Source organism: Capsicum annuum, chromosome 2 (genome assembly GCF_002878395.1).
Source record: "Capsicum annuum cultivar UCD-10X-F1 chromosome 2, UCD10Xv1.1, whole genome shotgun sequence".
Lineage (NCBI taxonomy): Eukaryota > Viridiplantae > Streptophyta > Magnoliopsida > Solanales > Solanaceae > Capsicum > Capsicum annuum.
In genome coordinates this window covers 143950605-143972457 of record NC_061112.1, presented here as the reverse complement: position 1 = coordinate 143972457, position 21853 = coordinate 143950605, and the positions used below count along the sequence as shown (strand labels likewise).

The window sequence follows — 21853 nt, the reverse complement described above, 5'->3', positions numbered from 1 at the left end:
GGTCTGTTGTCCTGAATTTCATAAAGAACCATAGCGATATTCACGCGAACGACATCATTTAATAAGTCCAACCTCTTATTGTACACTTAGAACACGTTTAAACTCAAATTATAAGCACATTGTTGGGTCATGCAACATGACGTCGTGTGAAAGCTAATAAAAAAAACCTTGAATGACAATAACAAAGTAAAATCTTGTTTGAGGAATATATTGTGGATGTAATATTGTATAAAGAAAGAATTAAAGTATGAAAAGTGAAACCTTTTTCTAAAAAAAAAATTATCTAAATATGGTAAAATTTTACTTTTCTTCTATAAATTATATATTAATATTAGAATAATATGGTTGGTCTCCTTTTTAACTTCAAATTTGATAAGTTTTTTTTGTGTCATTTTTCACTTTTAACTTTCTATTCTTTCCTTTTAATTAACTTAATAAATTAGTCTAGCCTTCTTTTTTAAGGTTGTTTTTTTTTCCCTTTTCACCACGTTTTTTATTTCCTTTTCTAATTCAACTGTATGCTTGTATTATTTGGATAGAAAATTTATATTATAGAGTAAATGATGATTTTATCTATTACAGTGTATCCTTAATTCAAATCACTTTTCTAAAAGTCTTCACATTTTTTAATATACTATAAATTTATTTCGTTTTGCCAAGTACTTGTAGACAACTAGAGGGAGTGTGCTAGCAAGTCACGACTCATGCGGTTGGAGTTGCTCACCAGTGAATTAGACAGTGGTGGAATCAAAATTTTTATTGAGAAGTTCACAAGTATATATATGAATTAGTTGAAGGAGTTCAATATTTGCTATATATGTATAAAAAATATTTTTTACCACGTAAAAATAGTAAGTATTAAATATTTAAGAGTTTTATTTAAGTAATTAAACATTTTTTAAAGATTTAACTTTAAAAATAAAGAAAGATTTGAAATATAAAAAAAAATAATGATCATACTACAGTTCAAATCGATGTGTCTCTCTTACACTCTAGCAACAAGGAAAAGAGGTACTCTATGACAAACGCAAAACTAACGAATTCCATTAACCACTTAAAATTTCTGGTGGTATATGTTATGTTTACATTATTATTTTAAAGTGTAAAGGATTTTTAAGAATTGATTTGAACTTTTTGCATTTCATTGAAAATCTTCACAATAGACAAAATCGTCTAATTTTAGATAATCAAAGATTATACGTGCGAGCCACATGCGGTTAAAATATTATGCATAAAAAATACTTTTAACCATGTAAAATAGTATAAAAAATAATATAATTTTTTATCGAAGAAGATTCGGATGAACCCCTTGAAGCAAAGGTGGCTCCACCACCAAAATCAGGTAACTAAAACTCTCGAGTCAAGTTCGAAATATAAAAATATTATTAGAGTAATTCTTCTAAATAGATTTTATGACGCAACGCAGATGCGAAGCTTCTCATTAATTTAGAAGTGAAGTTTTGAATATATAAATATTCTTAGAGCAATTCCCCTAAATAGATTCTACAAGGCACAAATATAAATTAACCAAGCCACGATACGATATCACAAATCAAATGAAAATGAAAATTTAAAAAGAAGAATAAGAAGTCAAAACTTAAAGAGCTGTCCTACCATTTTGCACTCGATGGAAGTTTAAATTTTATTTTATGATTTTAATGATAGCATAAGTTTGAATTGTAATCCCATTTCAGAAGTTACTAGAGCACGGGCCCGTACTGTATGTTATTTTTTAATTTAAATTTATATGATATAAATATAATTTAAATAATTAATTATTAAAATAATTTAAATTTTTAATTATTATGATTTATAATACTATTTCTTCTATTTCAATTAAGTGATACTGATATAATTTCAAAAATTAACTTATGTGGCAGTAATATAATTTCGATAGTCAATCAAATGTTTCATGTGACATATCATTTTGTGTCTATTTTATGAAATATTATTAATTTTCTAATGCGATCATAATAATTAATTAGGGGTGATATAATAAAATGACAATTGAAGTAGCGGAGAACTCATGCCTTAAATATTTGTGAAAAAAAGCGTAAATAGGCATCATACAAGGCGTCAAGTTAATTTAAAAAATCAAAAGTTAATGTATTGTTTTTTGTCAATTTTATGTTTTTTATTAAATATTATAATTTTTCAAATACTTAAATAACATATAGTAATTAATTTGGGATAATATAATAAAATTATGATTGAAGCAGCTAAAACAGACAACACAAGTAGGCACGTTGATTATTATAATTTTTTTAATACTTATATAATTTATAATAATTAATTAGGGGTAATATAGTAAATTACGATTGAAGAAGCTGAAGCAAGCAGCACAAGAAGGCATGTCGAATACGTGCCTGCTAATTGCCACTTATTATATAATTAGGGATAATATAATAAAATTATGATTGAAAAAGCTAAAGCAAGCTATACAAGTAGGCATGTCAAACATGTACCTGCTTATTGCCACTTATTATATATAGTAATATAATTATTAGAATTTAATTATTCAAAAAGTTGTAACAAAATAATCCACATTCCACACTATTAATCTGTCCACAATTTCCATCCACTTTTGTTTATATTCTAATCAACGATAACAATCACCGATCACTTTCCACGTCACTATTACCATTATAGTCATCTCTATGACAAGAATTAATACATAAAAATGACCCTAAATATGACATTCAATTTTAATTTTGACCTTAAACTTTGATAGTATACAAATAGGATCTTTAACTATTCAAAACCTAAATAAATATGACCTCCGATTTTATAATCCCATGAGTGAGTCTCACTCGCGTCTACGTGGAAAGGTAATTAAAAGAGTTAACTTGGAGAAAGGTCATATTTGTGCAGTTTTGAATAGTTAAAGGTTATATTTGTATACTGTCAAAGTTTTGCTTTTTGTATTAAAACGACGTCGTTTTTATTATTATTATTATTATTATTATTATTATTATTATTATTATTATTATTATAATAGTAGCAACACCTAACTTATTTTTAATTTTAAAAAATTATTATTATTATTTTATTTATTTCTATAGCAACATCACCTAGCTTTTTTTAATTTTTTTTTTAAAAAACCACTAGCAGGGATCGAACCCGCACAGTAGGCCGAAGGAAGCGCCCAACAAGAGCAAATAAAATCACTGGGCTATCTAAGTGTCTTGTTTCATGTGGTTCAACATTAATATACGTATATAAATATACGTTTTCTATCTTATATATATATAGCGTAATTTTTTTACCAAGGGAGTTCAGGTAAACCCCATGGCAACCACGTAGGCCCGCCCCTCGTTAATTTAATAATGTTAATTTAATAACATTTTAATTACGTTAATTTTACAACGTTAATTTAATATCCTACTAATACTATCATCCTTAATAACATTAATTTAATAACGTTTTATTAAAACAATAATTTTTTTATCATTAGTATAGTTTCATCTTTAATTTAATATTTAAAGAAATAATATTTAGATATATTATATAACATAAATTCGTCCTCTACTTTATAATATATATACATACCCGCTCGATTTTTTCGTATGAGGCTGACCCGCCTAATTAATAAATCTTCAATATTGCTCTTTTTCCGCAATGACAAAAGAAATTTGATGTCATTTTCATCTTTGAGCCGAAAATAATGAAAAAATAATAGTAAAGAGTCATTTAAACGTCATATTTGTGCAGTTTTGAATAGTTAAAGGTCATATTTGTACACTGTTAAAGTTTAAGGTCATATTTATGTATTATGCCCTTAGATTTTAAGCTGAACGCGCCTAGTTTTACGTGTTAAACACGCGTTTTGCCATGTAGGATTGGGGGTCATATTTGTACAGTTTTGAATAGTTAAAGATCACATTTGTGCATTATCAAAATTTAAGATCAAAGTTATAATTTGATATCAAGTTTAGGGTCATTTTTGTATATTAACTCTTTGGACAATCATTTCCATCATCATACATATCGTTAATTACTACATTACCAACTACTATTACCCATAAATATTTGCAGCTGTTATCACTATCACAACAAACGCTAGCAACAATCAATCTATCACAAACACTACTACTTCCTCCGTTTTATTTTAATTGATTCTCTTTTTATAAATATTTATTTTAATTTAGTTATCTCATTGATAAAATTAAGAAAATTTTAATATGTTCTTCTAATAATACATTATCATTAAATGACTAAACAAGTTATATATATTTAAATTTATATTTTTAAAATATAATTAATAAGAATAGTTTCGTAAAATAACCGTGTCAAGTCTATAGGACCAATGGAGGGAGTACTACTAATACCTTTATCATCACAATCATACGCCACATCCAACTATTATCACTAATTATATACATCATCCTAACCCCGTCATTACACAATCATCAACACTATTAATTATCATGATCACCATTCTCCATATGATAATCATCATCAGCATACAACACTACTAATAACCACTTTACAATTAATGATTTATGAATAAAATAAATAATTTAAATTTTATTTTATCTTTAATAAGTAGCTTTTTACATTATCATAAATAATATTACGATATATTTATTATTATAAATTTAAAAATTTTAATTTATAGCTATAAAATATCATATTATAATAAAAATTATAACGTAGAAAAGCTTTTTAAGTTTTCATACCTATTAAATAAGTTCACATAAATTAATAACAAATGTTTTTCTTTTTTTTTGGAAATTAGAACGAAAGAAGTATTATAAAAGTACAAAAATAAAATGAAAAAGGTAAAAGCTGGGGAGACTTATTAGGGGTGTGCCACGAGTAAGTCCAAATATGGCGTGGCGGACGCATACATCCACCGCGGCGGCTCGATTCATTAGGTGTCAATTCGCAGTTGCCAAAGCATAAATTGTGGGCACTTCTCTTTCTATTTTGTTATTCATTTTTAATTTTTACCTTTTAAAATAAATATTTTTTATGTGAATATAAAATTTATATTTTACATTATAATATCTGACGAATTATCTTTGGGTAAAGTAACATAAATTCCAACAATCCAAAGTTTAATTGCAGAAAATTCTGACATTTTGTATAATTACGTTCAATTTAAAATTTGAATATGTTAAGATACATAATTAGCTTATGATACATTTAACAAATATATTTTTTTATAATTAGCTTTCAATATATTATTTTCGATTTTGAACCTATCAAAATACATAATGCATCCGATGAAAATATATTTTTCCTTGTAAATATACATAATTAACTTTGGATACATTATTTTTATTTTTGAATAAATCGAAATATATAATTAGCTCCCGATACATCAAATGAAGATAGATAATTAGTTAAAATTTTTATAATTACTTTATAAAGATGATAATTTATATAAATATAATAAGTTAAAAGTGTATATTTATGTCATTTTTTCATTATCTTTAACATTCTAAGACAACTTATGTATTGTCTCGTTAGGTATAAATTAGACATTATAAATTCCATCACTAGGAGCTAATTGCTCTCTCTTCTCCATCTCCATCTCCAACAATTTTTGTCATTTTATAATGTACCATTCAAAAAAAAAAAAAAACATAAATATATTATACAATCGGGATACATAATTGTCATGAATATATTATATACTAGACATTGAAGGATCCGTGTAATATACATTATTTTTTTAATCTTAATATATATGACTCAAATACAATTTAGATAATTAAAATAATTTTAATTTTTAATATGTGATTTAACTATTTTTTCTATTTCAATTTAAGTGACACTGATATAATTTCAAAAGTTAACTTATGTGGCAGTAATATAACTTCGATAGTCAATCAAACGTTTTATGTTGACATATCATTTTGTGTCTATTTTATGAAATATTATTAATTTTCTAATGCGATCATAATGATTAATTAGGAATGATATAATAAAATGACGATTGAAGTAGCGAAGAACTCATGTCTTAAATGACATATAATAACTTATTAGAAGTGATATAATAAAATTACTATAAAAAATACTTGTGAAAAAAGCATAAATAGGTATCATATAAGCATCAAGTTAATTTTAAAAAACAAAAGTCAATTTATTCTTTTTTGTCAATTTTATATTTTTATATTTATAATTTATTTAATACTTAGATAACCTATAGTAATTAAGTTGTGGTAGTATAGTAAAATTACGATTGAAGCAGCTAAAGCAGACAATACAAGTAGACATGTCGATTATTTTATATTTTTATTTAATATTATAAAATTTTTAATACTTAAATAACTTATAGTAATTAATTAGGGGTAGTATAATAAAATTACGATTGAAACAGTTGAAGCAAGCAGCACAAGCAGATATGTCGAAGACATCCCTGATTATTGCCACTTATTATATATAGTAATAAGTAATTTATATGATACATGTTAAGATATTCAGATATCTGATTAAGGTGTCTGCACACATGGTTCAATCTCAAATATATTTATATATTCAAGATTAGTTAAATATATTTGTATGTATCTAAAGAATTACAATATGAATCTGCATATATTTGAAAATTCTAATGTGTATTTGTCTATTTGGAATTGTCATGAAATAATATATAATTAATTACAAGTAATGAGAGAATAATTAAATAAAATAAAGATATTTGGGGATTTCTGTAATTTACCCTAAATTTAATTGTTTAGAGAAAAATTTAAAATTAAGTTATTCGAAGAAAAAAATCATCTAATAAAATGCAATGAGGCGGTGAACCAAGTTTCACAAATGCACGTGTTGTTTGCCCTTTATAGTAATGGGCGGCCGGGACTCCCATGTGACCCTTTTATCTCGGCTCTTACTAATAGCAATGGGTTATTTTGAACGGAACACAACAATTTTGTTGCATCACGTCACGTATTAATGAAGTTGTCAAACTTTTTAGTATTATTACTACACAATAATTAAGTTGATTAAACAAGCACTTTAATCATTATTCTTATAGCCGTCAGTCACATTAGTCTAATAATCTAAATATCAAATCAGTAGATAAAACCTTGCTATAAATGCCAAAAGTGAAAAATAATAAGTGTTCTTGATATGATCATTAGAGTAATCAATGATTGCTCAACAAAATGAAAAGTATTACTTCATTAGAATAACCTAGTTTGACTTGCCATGAAATTTAAGAAAATAAATAAAAAAATTTAAATTTTGTGGTGTTAAATTAAAGATATGTCAAATGTACCAAAATGTGCTTCAATCTTTTGGTCTTAAACATGCCACGTGAAAAGTTAAAATAAAAAAGTTGCAAAAAAAAGGCAAGGGGTAATTCTTTTTTAAACGGATTAAAAGAAAAAGTAGGTTATTATTTTTGAAATGAAGGAATTGGTATTATTCAGGGTTTTGTTTTATTACAACAACCAAAACAAGGGTTGCACTAAGCTTCTGCTATGAATCATATTCATAGAAAGATGGATTACAAGAGTTTGTATATGCATTCTTGTTTAATTTTGTATTACTGTAAGAAACTATTTTTCATAATTTAGAATCATTACCTCTTCTTGTTGATCGCTTGATAATAATTTTATCAATTATAATAAGGCTCCAACCAAATTTTACAAAAATAGTTTTGATAGCCTTGCTTGACATGTAATATAGTTTTAGTCGGTAGATTCAGTTTACATTTGGCACAGATGAATCTAAAATGTTTCAAAGAAGAGATATTAAAATGTTGCCATTGATGTGTATGTGAATGTATTAATTACAAACCGACTCAGAGCTAACATTGGTCTACAGTCCTAGGTCCTAAGCCGGAGATCTATTGGAAACAGTCTCTCTATCCCCGATGGAGGTAGTGGTATAGACTGCGTACATTTTACCCTTTCCAAACCCCACTATGTGGAAATATACGGGGTATGTTGTTGTTGTGACTCAGAGCTAACATTTCTAACATCTTTCTTCCTTGCTAGATGGTATTCGATGACATCCAATCAATCTGAAATAGATGGAAGCTAACGTGTAATAAATAAGAAAAGTTCGGTTGGAGACTTTGTCCTTTTTTGCCCTTAAATCTCTTCTATCAAAACGTGATACGTCTTGTGCATATTGTGATGGCTGATACTTGATTGATATCCTTCTTTGTATTAAAATAATGTATTTATTGATTTATATGACATCCATATATTCCATGCATTATGAAGGAGTGCTATTATATGACTGCATCTACCACATAATTATTTTTGGACCAAACTTTGTCGGCAATTGTAAACCTAATCAAATTCCTTTAAGTTGTTTGTCAAGTTTTTGCGCAAGACATAAGTTTAGAGAATTTTTATTTTGTTAGGCAAAAGTTTGATAGAAATAAGTTATGCCTCTTGTAGATTCTGAACCTGAGCTTATGCATCTACCAGCATAAGTTTTATTCAACGTAACTAAGTTATGCCTTGCAATTTTTTTCTTTTGCCTGATGAGAGATAACTCAACCTTGAGAACCGCAAATTTAACTGGCAAATATTAAAGAAACCTTAAGGGCAAAATTCAGAAATAGCATACTTATCCCCTTAATTATGAGTTTTATAGCAACAGTTTTATAATTACATAATATAGAAAATTGTATTTTGTATTTTTGCAACTGCTGCTACAAAAATACAAATATATATGATTTTTACTGCCCTTATGATCGATATGTATTTTGTATTTTTGCAAACTGTTGCTACAAAAATACAAATACATACAAAATACATATGCAACAAAATGTAATTTGCTAAAGTGTTATTATTTTTTATAATTTAATACTTAAGTATGCTACTTTATTTATTTTAATAATAAGGGGAGGCTCGAGCAAATGGCCCGTTGTGAAATTGGGTTCATAGGAACGTTTTACTCACTCATATGCTTGATTCTTCTTTGGGCCTAATCATCTATATTTTTGTGGTTGGGTAGCCCAGGCCTGCATCGGCCAAGCGGACAATTTCACAGCTCGCTCTGTTAATCGTTCCAACAGTTTGGAGCTTAATTACAGAAAATTTCAACATTTTGTAGAATTACTGAAATTGATATATAATTAACTCCCGATACATCCAATAAAGATAAGTTTTTTTTTTATATAAAGATATATAATAGCTCCCGATAATTTTTTGATTTTGAGTCTGTCGCGATACATAATTAGCTCCTGATACATCCAACGAAGATACATAATTAGTTGAAATTTTTGTAATAACTTTGTAAGGATGAAGATTTATATCAATATGGTAAGTTAAAGTGTGTATTCATTTTATTTTTCCATAAGCATAATACTCCGATCCGCATAAACATCAATATAGGATATCAAATTCAGTATGAAGCATGCATGCTATCACAAAATGGAATAAGACGATACGAGCTTTGAACACCCCTAGTTAATAATAACACTACATGGAGTTTTTAATAACAAAAGTATCTTTTAAACAGTCCATGTTGTCATTGGTACAAATTCTGAATACTCCCGGTGGTCGATAGGAACAAATCTAAACTAAGACTTCTAATGAATTATATGTCGATATAACTTTGACGGCAAGTTGATGACTTATGCCTTATTTTTCTTATAACACATTGCACACATAAAAATTACGTGAACCAAATGACCAACACCAAGCCAATGCAAATATGAAATATCTGTAGATACCATGAACAATATTTGAAGACAAAAAGGAAAAAGAGAAAAAGCGAAGACGTAATATGAAAGTAGAGCCACGAGGAGCCAGTTCATTGCAAACACTTGGCAAACGAAGACAAAGCCAGGTCACCAAGTTTCTAGCTAATTATGTGCACCGCTTTTTTGACTGTGGAACTTAAAGATAAACAGTGGGACCATAAAAGTCCATCATCTATATCCTCCCAAAACCATTTTTTTTTTTTCACATTTAACAGAATACCTAACTATAAACTATTCCAAAAACTACTCCTATATCCATATTCATTCAGCCCCATACAATTATTGTTCAATCATATTATAGTATATAAAAAATAAATGTAGACAACGACCTTAGTAGGCTTAGTAGCTGTCGTATTTTAAGTCGTTCTTATCAATATACTTACATAGTTTATTGTATTTCTGTAGTGGATCAGCTTCTTTTTTTTTTTGTTTCCCCATTTTTTTCCCCTTTTCCTCCGTTGTTGCTGATGTCCTGCACCAGAATCTAGATAGTCAGAAACTGTTCTACGTCAGCCTTCTCTCTTCCCATATTCAGGTTGGTGTACAAATCTCTTCAACCTTTAACACTACAAATTGCTGAAAATTTGGATCTTTTAAACATTGTTTCCAACCCCTTTTTAGAATTGAAGTCTACAATCCAAGATTTTAGGAGGTTGTGCTTTATGGCTTTGAATTATGGGGATTTAAAGCTATTAAGGAAGGGTTTGGATTATACTCGGAGAAATAGGAATTGGGTTGTTGCTTTAGGAGCTCTTGGTGTTACTGGTTATGGTGCTTATAGAGCTTATTGCTCACCTTCTATGGTTAGAAAGAGGGAGAGATTCTTGAAGCTCATAGGTGCTTTTGTTTCTTTAGCTGAGATGGTGTCTGATTCTGCTGACGTAATTGGGATTGTTTCGAAAGATTTGAAGGAATTCATTGCTTCCGACTCTGATGAAATTCCCAGAAGTTTGAAACAGATTTCTAAGATTGCTAAATCAGATGAGTTTTCACAAGCTGTTGTTAAGGTCACAAGTGCGATGACCGTGGGAGTTGTGCGAGGCTACCATCAAGAAACTGCAAAAAATGGTGTTCCAGGGGCTGCAAATTCTGGTCTTTTGGACCAAGTTTTAGATAAACTGTTTACTGATGCAGGGTCTGGTTTTGCTTCTGTAATTGTTGGGAGCTTTGCGAGGAATTTGGTTCTTGCTTTTTATTCGGAAAGAAAAGGCAATGCTATTGTTCATTCTGATATCGAATACTCTGTTCCAGGATGGATTGATGTTCTATGCCAGGACAAGTGCAGAGAACTGATAGGGAGTTGTGTACAATTGATTGTGAGCACGGCAGTTGCTGTTTATCTTGATAGAACAATGAATGTCAACACCTATAATGAAATCTTTTCGGGGTTGACCAACCCCAAGCATGAAGCCAAAATGAGAGATATGCTAGTAGCCATATGTAGTAGTGCCATTAGAACTCTTGTGAAAACTTCTCATCAAGTTTTGACAAATAGTGATTTGGACATGGATACAATTTCGAAAAAATATTCTTCTTTGCCACTTAGTTTCAAAGCCAAGAAATTTTTGGAGGAAGATCAGAACATGTACACCGGCTGGACAAATAAAGTATCTTCTACTTTGGCAGTGGCAAGAAATAGGAGGCTTATTCTTGATTTGACTGGGAAAGTAACCTTTGAAAGTGTTAGATCTTTCTTGGAGTTTCTGCTAGAAAAGTTGTGTGAGTGTTTGAGAAGAAGCATAAATGTTGTCCAGGAGGAAGTTGGGACTTTGAGAAGAAGTGTAGATGTTATACAAGAGGAGGTGGTTGATAGGAGTGTTGAAGCCTGCAGGTATGTGGGTGGGAAATCTTCTACTACTGTTAGTATATGCCTCTCTCTATGTTTACACATACTTAATGGTCCTTGGATCTTGGTTCCAAATTAGAAGTTTCGATTAGAATCTTGGGAAGACAACTTTTTATTTGTTAAACTTCCTAGAGTATTACATTCTTTTGCCAAGGGAATCTTGGATAGTACAGCTGTATATCATTGGTTTGTCCTTGTTGATTGATTGTATTTCAATTCATGTTTGTCGAGTGAATGTAATTATGCCCGTAATTTCTCTGTCTCCTGTCAGTGGTTCTTTTCCTTTTCTTCACTCAGTTGAAGTGATCATAGTTCTGTTAAGTAAAGAGAATATTAAAAGCTATGTAATGCTCTGCAACCAACTAAACGAATAAATTAACTTTTACACTATAAAAGAGAACCCTTAACCCACTGACCCTACCTCATGGAGATCATCTGTAAGATTATAATCTGATGAAAATCTATATTACCCAGCGTCAATTGTGATTATTACACACATTTCAGCATTAAATATCAGCATTTAGTCCAGGCGTTTAATGCAGATGTTCTAAATTAGCGCCAAGCCAGTGCACAACAGAACCAAGGAAAGGGACACACACTAGTGCCGAGTACAGATAATTCCAAATTAAAGGAACAAATTATGCTTGATGACATTACATTCAGTAATCAGCATCCTTTCTAAATGATCAATTTTGGTTCTGACCACATGAATACTTCATCCAAATACTTCAAAGAAACGTAAAGTAACATGGGCACAATTTTATCCCAATTGATATGTAATATTTCGCGACAAGATTAAAAACGTGGATAGTTTTGATGGGCAGTCTCATACAAACAACTGAAGGATGAAATTTCTAGAGCATCATGTAATTAGTTATTTGGATGAGGTTGTGGATACACAAGGCATTTTTATAGAGTAACGGCCAACAGAAAAATACTACGATATTAAGCTCAGATCACCAAACGCTATGAGGTGCTTACATCATTTTCTTTTGCGGCTGGTTTCTCCTGAAGTTTCTTCTTCCAATATTCATCAAGTGGTTGTGCAAATATAGCTTTCCCAGATACAACTCCAATTCTACATGTTAACCAAGTAAATGATCAAACAAATGGAAGTAAACACATAATGCAAGGAAAAGTTGCTAAATTATTGAGTGAGGTCTAGAGGATGTAGGCTGTAACTTCTGAACTGTGGATAACAAACATGCAGATGTCAAAGCCGTGTCAGCAACTTCTTTGGTCAAGAAAGGCATGAAGATGGTTGCTGTTTACTTAGGTTCCAACAAAGTCAGTGCATACACATTCTGTCATATGCATGTAAATTTTTATTGAAAGTGGTTAATCATGCCTCAGAGACACCAAACTGAAAAAATGTGCTGAGTTCTTCAAAAGGTAATGATTCAAGAAAAGGCAGGATAGCAGTATTTTCAAGAGACTAGAACGATCAGTAGTACAACTACGGCAATTACTTTAACAAGAAGAAGAGAAATAGAAATGGTATATGCAGTAGTTATCTGCTAGTGCTACAAGAGAGTATTAACAAATGCACTGTTAAGGTATCTTGAAGGGCTAAAGAAGCAGAGATAGCTCGTAAGAAACAGAAGACATCCATCTCTTTAGCAAGGCCTCTTAAAATCAAACTGTTAGCAAACATAAAGAGGAAAATGAAACACGATGTCAAAAGGCACAGAAGAAAACACACCACGGATGCAGAAATGCATCGTCGCATTGTCTGATAACCATAGCAGCAGAAACATGTCAAAGGTACACATACTTGAAGCATGGAAGACAAAGGGGTCACTGAGGGAAGTAAATTAGGTTTCTCTTTTATTTTTTCTCAACTCACTTTTAGCCAATGGTTAAAGGAAATTTATCGATCCACTGGTTAGGGTCATCTGCATGTAGGGAAGGAGGAGCTAGATCTAATGGATTGTCTCATACTCCTTACTGTCCTAAGGACAATTTTGGCAGTTGGATCAATGTCGATCCCCAAAAACGCTTTAGGCTCAATTTAGTTGCTATAAAGGATAGTTTGTGAACGGAGCACCAATCAAGTTGTAGTATCTTCAGTTTTAGGGAAGTTCAAAATTTTGTCTAGGCAGGTGAAACGAGCAAAACATAGACTTCATTGTTGAAGAACAATACTAGTAATCAGAGAAATGAAGAGAAAAAACAACAAATTAGATTTAGGACAAGTCAAACATGGTCTGTACAAGACACTAATTTTAGACCTGAACCTATGCCATACTTAAAACTCAGCAAATAACAAAGGGGATAAAGGGCAACTCGCTACACTATAGCTCCTGCTATGCATGGGGTCCGAAGAAGGGTCGGACCACAAGGGTCTATTATACACAACCTTACCCTGCATTTCTGCAAGAGGCTTTTTCCACAGCTTGAACCCGTGACCTCTTGGTAATATGGACTAGTTACTCCACTGCAGTGCTCCACTTCTATTAGTAAATAACAGAACACAAACAATTGAAGCGCCAAGCATACAAATTTCTTCCTCTTAATCATTAGGTTAACACAAACTTCTTCTACTCCCACTAAATGAAAACATTATTACAACATTTCTTCCATCAATTCCTCTTCCATTGATGACCATGAAAAACTGAAGATACCAGCATATGTCTTTATTTTGGTTCGCCCCTTTGTTGTTAGGACTAGGGAGAAGGAAGAGGGCAGTTCAGCTAGGCATTTCATCAAACATCTTTGCTCCAATTCATGAATAATTTTAAAAAAAACATCTAGGTCGTAAGCAAAACTAGTATGGAGGAAGGGCAATAAAGAACTTACATAACAGCGCCTATTACGAGCGGAAACGACAAAAATCTCCTCCTGAACATCTCTTCTCTCAGTACAAGAGATCGGAGCTATCAGTATTCAGTAATTGGCTGTGGAGCTAATGTTTTGATCATTTACATTCACCTCTCTATTACTTTATAAAATTCCAGAAACACCCTTCTACTTTTTGAAATTACAATCAGCTACCATCCAATTTAGTTTTAGTACTCATATTATAAGTGGTGTTTGGATTGACTTATTTTAAGTTGCTTTTGGCTACTAAGCATTTTTTTTATTTTGATGGTGTTTGAGAAAGTAGAAAAATATTTTTAAACACTTATTTTTAAGTTAAAAAATACTCCTTTCGACCCATTTTATCCGTCTCAAATTTTCTAATTTGATGTCCCATTTCATTTGTTCTTTTTTACTTATCAAGACGAGACAATTTTTTTTTCTATGTCTACCCTCTGCATTAATTACTTTTTAGTCAAATTAAAATGTAAACAACATTTAATAGGAGTATTATGGTAAACTAGCCATATTATTAATTATTTTTTTTAATTAATGTGTCATCTCAATTTGGGACGGGTAAAATGAAACAGAGGAAGTATTAAAATAAGGTAAAAGTCAAAAATAAAATAATATCGACTTATGACTTTTACCCTATAAGTTACTTTTTAAAAGTCAATCCAAACATCCTAAGTTTCATTAACTTTCCTTTCTAGGAGTATTGAACATACCTCCTCCGTCCCATTTTACCCGTCCTAAATTGATTAATTTGATGTTCCATTTTACTTGTTTCATTTTATTTATCAAGATACGACAAACTTTTCTTTTCATGTTTTATCCTTTGCATTAATTATCTTTTCTTTAAATTAAAATGTAAACATCATTTAATAGGGATACTTTAATAAACTACCCATATTATTTATTATTTTTTCTTAATTGTTGTGCCATCTTAATTTGAGACAAGTAAAATAGGATGCGGAGTATAAATTTTGATGATATGAAATTATTTTTGCTATGCCTAATGTAAATTGATCTAATCCATAAGGTTAATCACGATGTTTAGAAGTTACCAACTCATGATTGGTCAATACCCAACATATTTGTACAATTTTTCTTTTTCCTTTTTCATCATCCGTGAAAGTTGTAAACTCAAAATTATAAACTCAAAATAAATCTTTTACAAGTTAATCAAAAGAAGATTTTCAAATAGTCCGGATAACTGCAAGTTAGCGGACGTTTTAGGTGCCTAACACCTTCCTAAAATGTTAATAGGAACCGCTTATCTAGAATCTCTAACTTAAAATGATTTTCCTGTTTTGAATCATTTTAAGCAACTCTACAAAGGTTTCTTAATTCCTTTTCAAAATTAAGTGGCGACTCCTCTTTCAAAAGTTAAAATTTCTCCGCAAAACACTCACTTCCCTCTCAGCTAAGAACAAATTAAGCATCTTAGATGGTAGAATCCCAACTCCCGCCATTGGTTCACCCTATTTTCCTTATTGGGAATGGTCTAACGATATGGTTAAGGCATGGATTCTCAACTCTGTCTCTCGTGCCATTGCTATTAGTGTCATGTGCCTTAAAACTGCGAAAGAAATATGGGAAGATCTAAATACTCTATTTGGTCAGTCCAACGAATCTAAATACATTCAGATTCAAAAGAAAATCAACTCTACTATTCAAGGTTCCTCCAGTATTGCCACCTATTATACAAAATTTAGAAGTCTTTGGGATGAATTACATTGTGCTTATGTTGGTCCCACATGTACATGAGGTGCTTTACCCAAATTTATAGAGGACTAGCAACTTTTTCAATTCCTTAATGGATTGAATGACTCATTTTCCACAATCAAAGGTACTATATTGATGATGTCCCCTGTTCCATCAGTCAATAAAGTCTATTCCCTTTTATTACAAGATAAGAGCCAAAGGGAAAATCACTCATCTACCCCTACTTTTCTGTTGATTCAGCTGCTTTCTCAACTTCATCTAGTAATCACAGGAGTTCGGCTCCATACAACTCTAATATTCATAGGGGTTTCTCTCCAACAAATAGAGGTGGTGGTTATTCCCAAAATGGCAGGGGTTATTCCCATAAAGTTAATTTTGATCCTATTCCAAAGAAACCCCAACCTTCTCTCATTTGCACCTATTGCAGAAGACCTGGACATTCTGTGAAAAAGTTTCATAGGTTGCATGGGTTCCCTCCGGATTTCAAGTTCACCAAAAACAAAAACACTGCTACTTGTGTCTAAGCTGACACATTGCCCTCTGAAAACACTGCATCTGTTCCTTCATCCCCTGCTCATTCTATTGATGTGTATACTCATGGCTTCAGTAAGGAATAATGTCAATATTTACAGTCACTATTTACTCAACAATTGTTACTATCACCTGCTTACTCTGGTCATAGTCCCAGTTCTGATGATTACACTTCAGATTCTGCTGGATTTGCCCACTTTTCAGGTCTGTTTACCACCTATGCTGCAAATTCATTGAGTGATCATAATTCTAATCATATACATGTAGGTATTCAACCTTGGATATTGGATTCAAGAGCCACTCATCATATGACTCCACACAAACACCTATTGCACCATATCTCTCCTTTACCTAAACCTTTCCTTGTAACCTTACCAAATGGATACAAAGTGAAAGTGTTTTCCATTGGTTCCATCACTTTGAGACCTCATATTATTCTTACTCATGTTCTTTTAGTGCCATTATTTCATTTTAATCTTATCTCTATTCATCAATTAATTTCTCAACTGGATTGTCATGCATTATTTACCAAAACTCACTGTTTCCTACAGGCCCTTCACTGAAGAGGCCTCTGGAAATTGGTAAAGTTGTTGGCAGACTATTCTACCTTCATCCAGATGCTGATCTCTTCTCCAAGACCCCAATTGGATCCAACAACAACTTATTTTCACTTCCTGAATATAGCTCTTTTGTTTCTTCAAATACTAGTTGTTCCTCCATTCCCACATGTTTTAAATTTGATATTGTTAATAAGATGGATTTGTTTTGGCACCAAAGGTTGGGCCACATGCCTTTTCATAGGTTTCATTCAATTCCTTTGTTGTCTAATAAGATTTCCAATAAACAATCTTTATATGCTCCATTTGTCCTATGGATAGGTAACAAAAATCCTCATTCCCTAAATCTGTTATTCATTCTACTGTAACTTTCCAATTAGTCTACATTGATATTTGGGGCCCGTATAATACTCAAACTTATAATGGGTTAAGGTATTTTATAACCCTTGTGGATGATTACACAAGAGTAACCTGGACACTTTTTTTTTTTTGCAAAAGCAATGCCCTACCCATTCTCAAGGCTTTCACTGTTATGGTCAAGACACAGTTTCACACTTCTATTCAGACTTTTAGGTGTGACAATGTTTTTGAACTAGGCAATAGTATTGCAGCCTCTTCATTTTTTACAGAACATGGGATTCTTCACCAAACAACTATTCCACACACTCCTCAACAAAATTGAGTAGTGGAAAGAAAACACAAACACCTTCTAGAGGTTGTTAGAGCTCTTCTATTCCAATTACATCTTTCTCTCAAATATTGGGGTGATTGCATTCTTACTGTAACATATCTCATCAATCGAATGCCCTCTACTGTATTGTCCAATTTTTCTCCTTATGAGAAGTTGCATGGCATTGCACCTTCATATAATCACCTCAAATCTTTTGGGTGTCTTTGTTTTGCTACTTTCATTAAGTTAGGTAGGGATAAATTTCAGTCTAGATCAATTTCTTGTGTTTTCCTTGGATACTCTTGTGGTAAGAAAGGTTACAAGCTTCTTTTCCTCTGTAACTTCTCCATTTTCTTTTCTAGAGATATTACCTTTCATGAATATGTCTTTCCAAATTCTTCCCCTGCTCCCAGTTTCTTTTTTTCCCCTACTTCCTCTTTTATAGATTTACCTCCTCCCACCATTCCTCTAGAACCTACTGTTCCTTCTTCTGCTTCCCCAGTGGCTTTTAGAAAGTCTTCTAGAACTACACATACACCATCTTACCTGTCTGATTATGTGTGCTCTTTTATTTCCTCTTCTAAGTTACCTCCTATTATGCATCAGTTGCATGAGCCTCTACATTACCAACAGGCAGTCTCTCATCCTGCTTGGCAGGAGGCCATGCAAAAGGAATTTACTGCTCTTGCTGCCAATCACACTTGTGATATAGTCCCCCCCCCCCCCACACACAAGAAAGTCATACCTTATAAATGGGTCTATAAGATCAAGTACAAAGCTGATGGCACTGTGGAGAGGTATAAAGCTCGGCGTTGGTTATTAGAGGTGACACTAAAAATAAGGGTATTGACTTTACTGAAACCTTCTCTCCAGCTGTCAAGCTCAAAACTGTGAAATATCTATTAACCCTTGCGGTAAAAAAGGGCTGGACCGTGTTTCAATTAGATATAAACAATGCTTTTCTACATGGTGACTTAAATGAAGAGGTTTATATGAAAATACCCCTTGGACTTGATGTTAACAGTTCTGCCAGTACTTCATTAGCTTCTTTGGTTTGCCGGTTGAGAAAGTTCCTTTATGGCCTTAGACAGGCTTCCAGGCAATGATTTTCTAAGCTGTCTGAAACCTTGCTCTCTAAAGGCTACATTTCTAGTAGAAATGACTACTCCCTGTTCACCACGTTTGTAGCTGGTTCCCTTATTATTCTTGTCGTCTATGTGGATGACATATTGTTGGTTGATGATAATATTGCTGAACTGCAGGCCCTTAAATCTTATTTAGACTGTCAGTTCAAGATCAAAGACTTGGGTTCCATTCATTATTTCTTAGGTCTTGTAATATCTACTCACACTCAAGGTTACATTGTGAACCAACACAAGTTTGCTACTGATCTCTTGACTGAATTCCATGTTGATCATTTTTCTCCAATGGTTACTCCCTTGGATTCTTCTGTTAAGCTAACCCTTGACATGGGTGAGGCTTTTCCTGATCCTAGTTGTTATCGAAGACTTATTGGTAAGCTCAATTTCTCACAGCATACTCGCCCAGATTAAGCTTTTGCAGTACAAAACTTGAGCCAGTTCCTCCAACTTACTCGCATTCCTCATATGCTTGCTGGTATTCATGTGCTAAGATATCTCCTTAATGACCCTGGTCAGGGTATCTTGCTCTCTAAGGAGCCTGATTTTTCATTATGTGCTTATTCTGACTCCGATTGGGCCGGATGTGCATCTTCTAGGAAGTCAATTTCAGGTTTTTTTATTACTCTTGGTGGCTGTCCCTTTTCTTGGAAGAGCAAAAAACAGCCCACTATTTCCTTGTCCTCAGCTGAGGCGGAATATCGTGCCCTACGTAAAGTGGTGGCTGAGATTGCTTGGCTGGTCCGCCTACTTGGTGATCTTGGATTACATGTTTCTAACCCTGTTCCTCTTCATTGTGACAGCCAAGCTGCTCTTCACATTGCTAAGAACCCCGTCTTCCATGAACGCACTAAACACATCGATGTTGATTGCCATTATGTTCGCGATTGCTTGGTTGCTGGACTGATCTCCCTACATTACATTCCCAGCTCACAGCAGCTTGCTGACATTATGACAAAGCCCCTTACTGGATGTCTTCATCAACAATTCCTTTCTAAGCTTGATGTTTGCTCACCCTCAAGCTTTAGGGGGGGGGGGGGGGTTAGGCCCAATAAAGACACAGGCCCAGCTTAGAGAATGGCCCACGTTGATATACTCGGACCCAAGTTCACATCTCAGATATTTTTTCAATAGCAGTTAATAAAAATGTATGACAGCTGTATGTAATGAACATTCGAGAAACACTTTTTCATCTTTTATCTTTCTTCGTCTCATGTTCAGAAAGCTTGATAAGAGAAATCAATGGCGATTGCGACATGTGCAGGTTAACAGTCCCATTGTTCCATGGAGTAAAACATTTTAATTTAAGGTATCAATTTGTCCCCCAGGTTCATTTGATAGGACATTATTTCAAAAGGACGATATTTCTATTTTGATTATTTCTTTTTAAATTTTAAACTTCTTAATATTATTCTTAATAACGTATTCTGAGAAATGTCACAAATATATTTAACACTAATTATAAATTTGTGACTAGCCAAAACATCCCATATATAATGCAAAATACAGTATGATCTAGGATGGAAGGGGAAGATTAACTTGTATGAGATTACATATTAACGTACGTACAGGAAAAATCAACCAGCCACAATGTAGGTAATGTAGTATATGTATAACTGTCTCTCTAGGGAAGGCAACTTAATCTGTGATATATATTAACTGTCTCGTCTAACATTCAAGGTACCAATGGCAAAGTAGGTCCCTTAATTAAAATGGAACACTTTATGGGTTGAGATTTTGGGTATAGATATAATCAAGGTGAGCAGCCAAATTCCTTCTTTCTAAACATTCTTCATCCTGGCCTCCATTGCAGCTCTCTTCCTTTGCAACTTGTTTTGAATTCACAACATCCTGAAACGTAAAAACAACAAAGCGTTAACCAAGTTCACTAAATTAACAAACATGAGGCAAAAGGAAGAAAGAAGCCGTTCCATAATCATAATATAGACTAACTCGAGACATCTGTAATTTGACAGTTTGGGCTGATTTACACTACTGTCCTTTCTTTAGGTTACTATTGAAATTTTGTCAATATTTTAGAAATTGTTCAAATATAACATTAAACTCACGTCTGATGTTGACTCACTTATTGCTCAAATGTAAAGACAATTTCAAGGCAGCTTGAGATTTGGTTACCTTGTGTTGATCAATCTTGTTGGGGGTGGCCTCATGAAAAGCTGGCTCGGGCCGAGAAGTGCAGGACAGGATAAAACAGAGGAGGAGAACGATGAAGAATAAGCTACTAGTGGCCTTAGACATGGTCAATTATACTGCTTGTTTTTCTGGATGAAGAGGTGTTGCGGGTGAATATTGCTATATATATATATATATATATATATATATGAAGCATGTGTGATCGTATTTGCTTGGGGGTATTTATACTGCCAAATGGAGGACCAGTATCAAACATTGAGTGAGAACTAGGATGAGTTGGTGGGTGACTTTTAACATTTTTTGGGTAATGGAGAATCGGGAAATTAATTGATTACCTCAATGTGAACTAGGATAAAAGAACAAGGAATCTTCAAAGGGGTATTCATTAACAGCAACTAGAGGAATTTAATGAAAGAAAACTTTACACGTGTGCATAACGCTACTGATATATTGGTTGTTAAATTTACGTTCCTATTGCAAGTATAGTATTCACAGTTTTCCAATTAAAAACGCATTTATGCTCTGCTGACTAGTAAATATTTATAAAAATTGTGTTTCAGACTTCTTTGTGTGATGGCCGTAATTAAAGGGAAAATAAAGCCATGTCCTAGAACTAGAAACTCAAAAGTTTATATATCCTCCAATCCAAGATTGCGTTAGATATCAGGGCTTCCTGTAATCAGCCTTTCTTTTTTTTTTTTTTTTTTGGTCTAATCTGCAAAGTTTGATTATCATCATCAGCGGGATTGAATTAAA

General features: G+C 32.3%; 3 protein-coding genes across 4 annotated transcripts; 1 reads left to right on the top strand and 2 right to left on the bottom strand.

The window, feature by feature from the left end:
- Nucleotides 1-8902: 8902 nt before the first annotated feature.
- Nucleotides 8903-14476, bottom strand: LOC107858332. Of its 2 annotated transcripts, none has more exons than XM_047407336.1 (3): nucleotides 14319-14476; nucleotides 12501-12597; nucleotides 8903-9151 (listed from the first exon to the last, which is right to left on the bottom strand). In XM_047407336.1, exons 1-3 carry the CDS (start codon nucleotides 14366-14368, stop codon nucleotides 9044-9046), a joined length of 255 nt encoding a protein of 84 aa, XP_047263292.1. In that variant the 5' UTR covers nucleotides 14369-14476; the 3' UTR covers nucleotides 8903-9043. The 2 variants fall into 2 exon arrangements, 1 of the variants encoding a protein (XP_047263292.1); XR_007052491.1 differs by lacking the exon at nucleotides 8903-9151 and adding an exon at nucleotides 9203-10145.
- LOC107860171 (protein PHLOEM PROTEIN 2-LIKE A10-like) lies at nucleotides 10144-11777 on the top strand. The gene has a single exon (XM_016705441.2). The coding sequence runs from the start codon at nucleotides 10336-10338 to the stop codon at nucleotides 11596-11598; it is 1263 nt and encodes a 420-aa protein (XP_016560927.2). The 5' UTR covers nucleotides 10144-10335; the 3' UTR covers nucleotides 11599-11777.
- A 5995-nt stretch (nucleotides 14477-20471) lies between the features above and the next one.
- Nucleotides 20472-21249, bottom strand: LOC107861371 (phytosulfokines 3-like). Its single transcript, XM_016706710.2, has 2 exons — nucleotides 21080-21249; nucleotides 20472-20794 (listed from the first exon to the last, which is right to left on the bottom strand). The coding sequence occupies exons 1-2, from the start codon at nucleotides 21200-21202 to the stop codon at nucleotides 20666-20668; spliced, it is 252 nt and encodes an 83-aa protein (XP_016562196.1). The 5' UTR covers nucleotides 21203-21249; the 3' UTR covers nucleotides 20472-20665.
- Between the last annotated feature and the right edge of the window lie 604 nt (nucleotides 21250-21853).

What these genes read in the sequence shown, in the direction of transcription:
- LOC107860171 (XM_016705441.2), top strand. Translation starts at nt 10,336, where the DNA reads ATGGCTTTGAATTATGGGGATTTAAAGCTATTAAGGAAGGGTTTGGAT.
- LOC107858332 (XM_047407336.1), bottom strand. Translation starts at nt 14,368, where the DNA reads ATGTTCAGGAGGAGATTTTTGTCGTTTCCGCTCGTAATAGGCGCTGTT. An exon ending in CTCGTAATAGGCGCTGTTAT is followed by an intron (nt 12,598 to 14,318) that starts GTAAGTTCTTTA and finishes GTTAACATGTAG; the next exon opens with AATTGGAGTTGTATCTGGGA. An exon ending in CAGCCGCAAAAGAAAATGAT is followed by an intron (nt 9,152 to 12,500) that starts GTAAGCACCTCA and finishes TGGATGTATCAG; the next exon opens with GAGCTAATTATGTATCGCGA.
- LOC107861371 (XM_016706710.2), bottom strand. Translation starts at nt 21,202, where the DNA reads ATGTCTAAGGCCACTAGTAGCTTATTCTTCATCGTTCTCCTCCTCTGT. An exon ending in ACAAGATTGATCAACACAAG is followed by an intron (nt 20,795 to 21,079) that starts GTAACCAAATCT and finishes TTTACGTTTCAG; the next exon opens with GATGTTGTGAATTCAAAACA.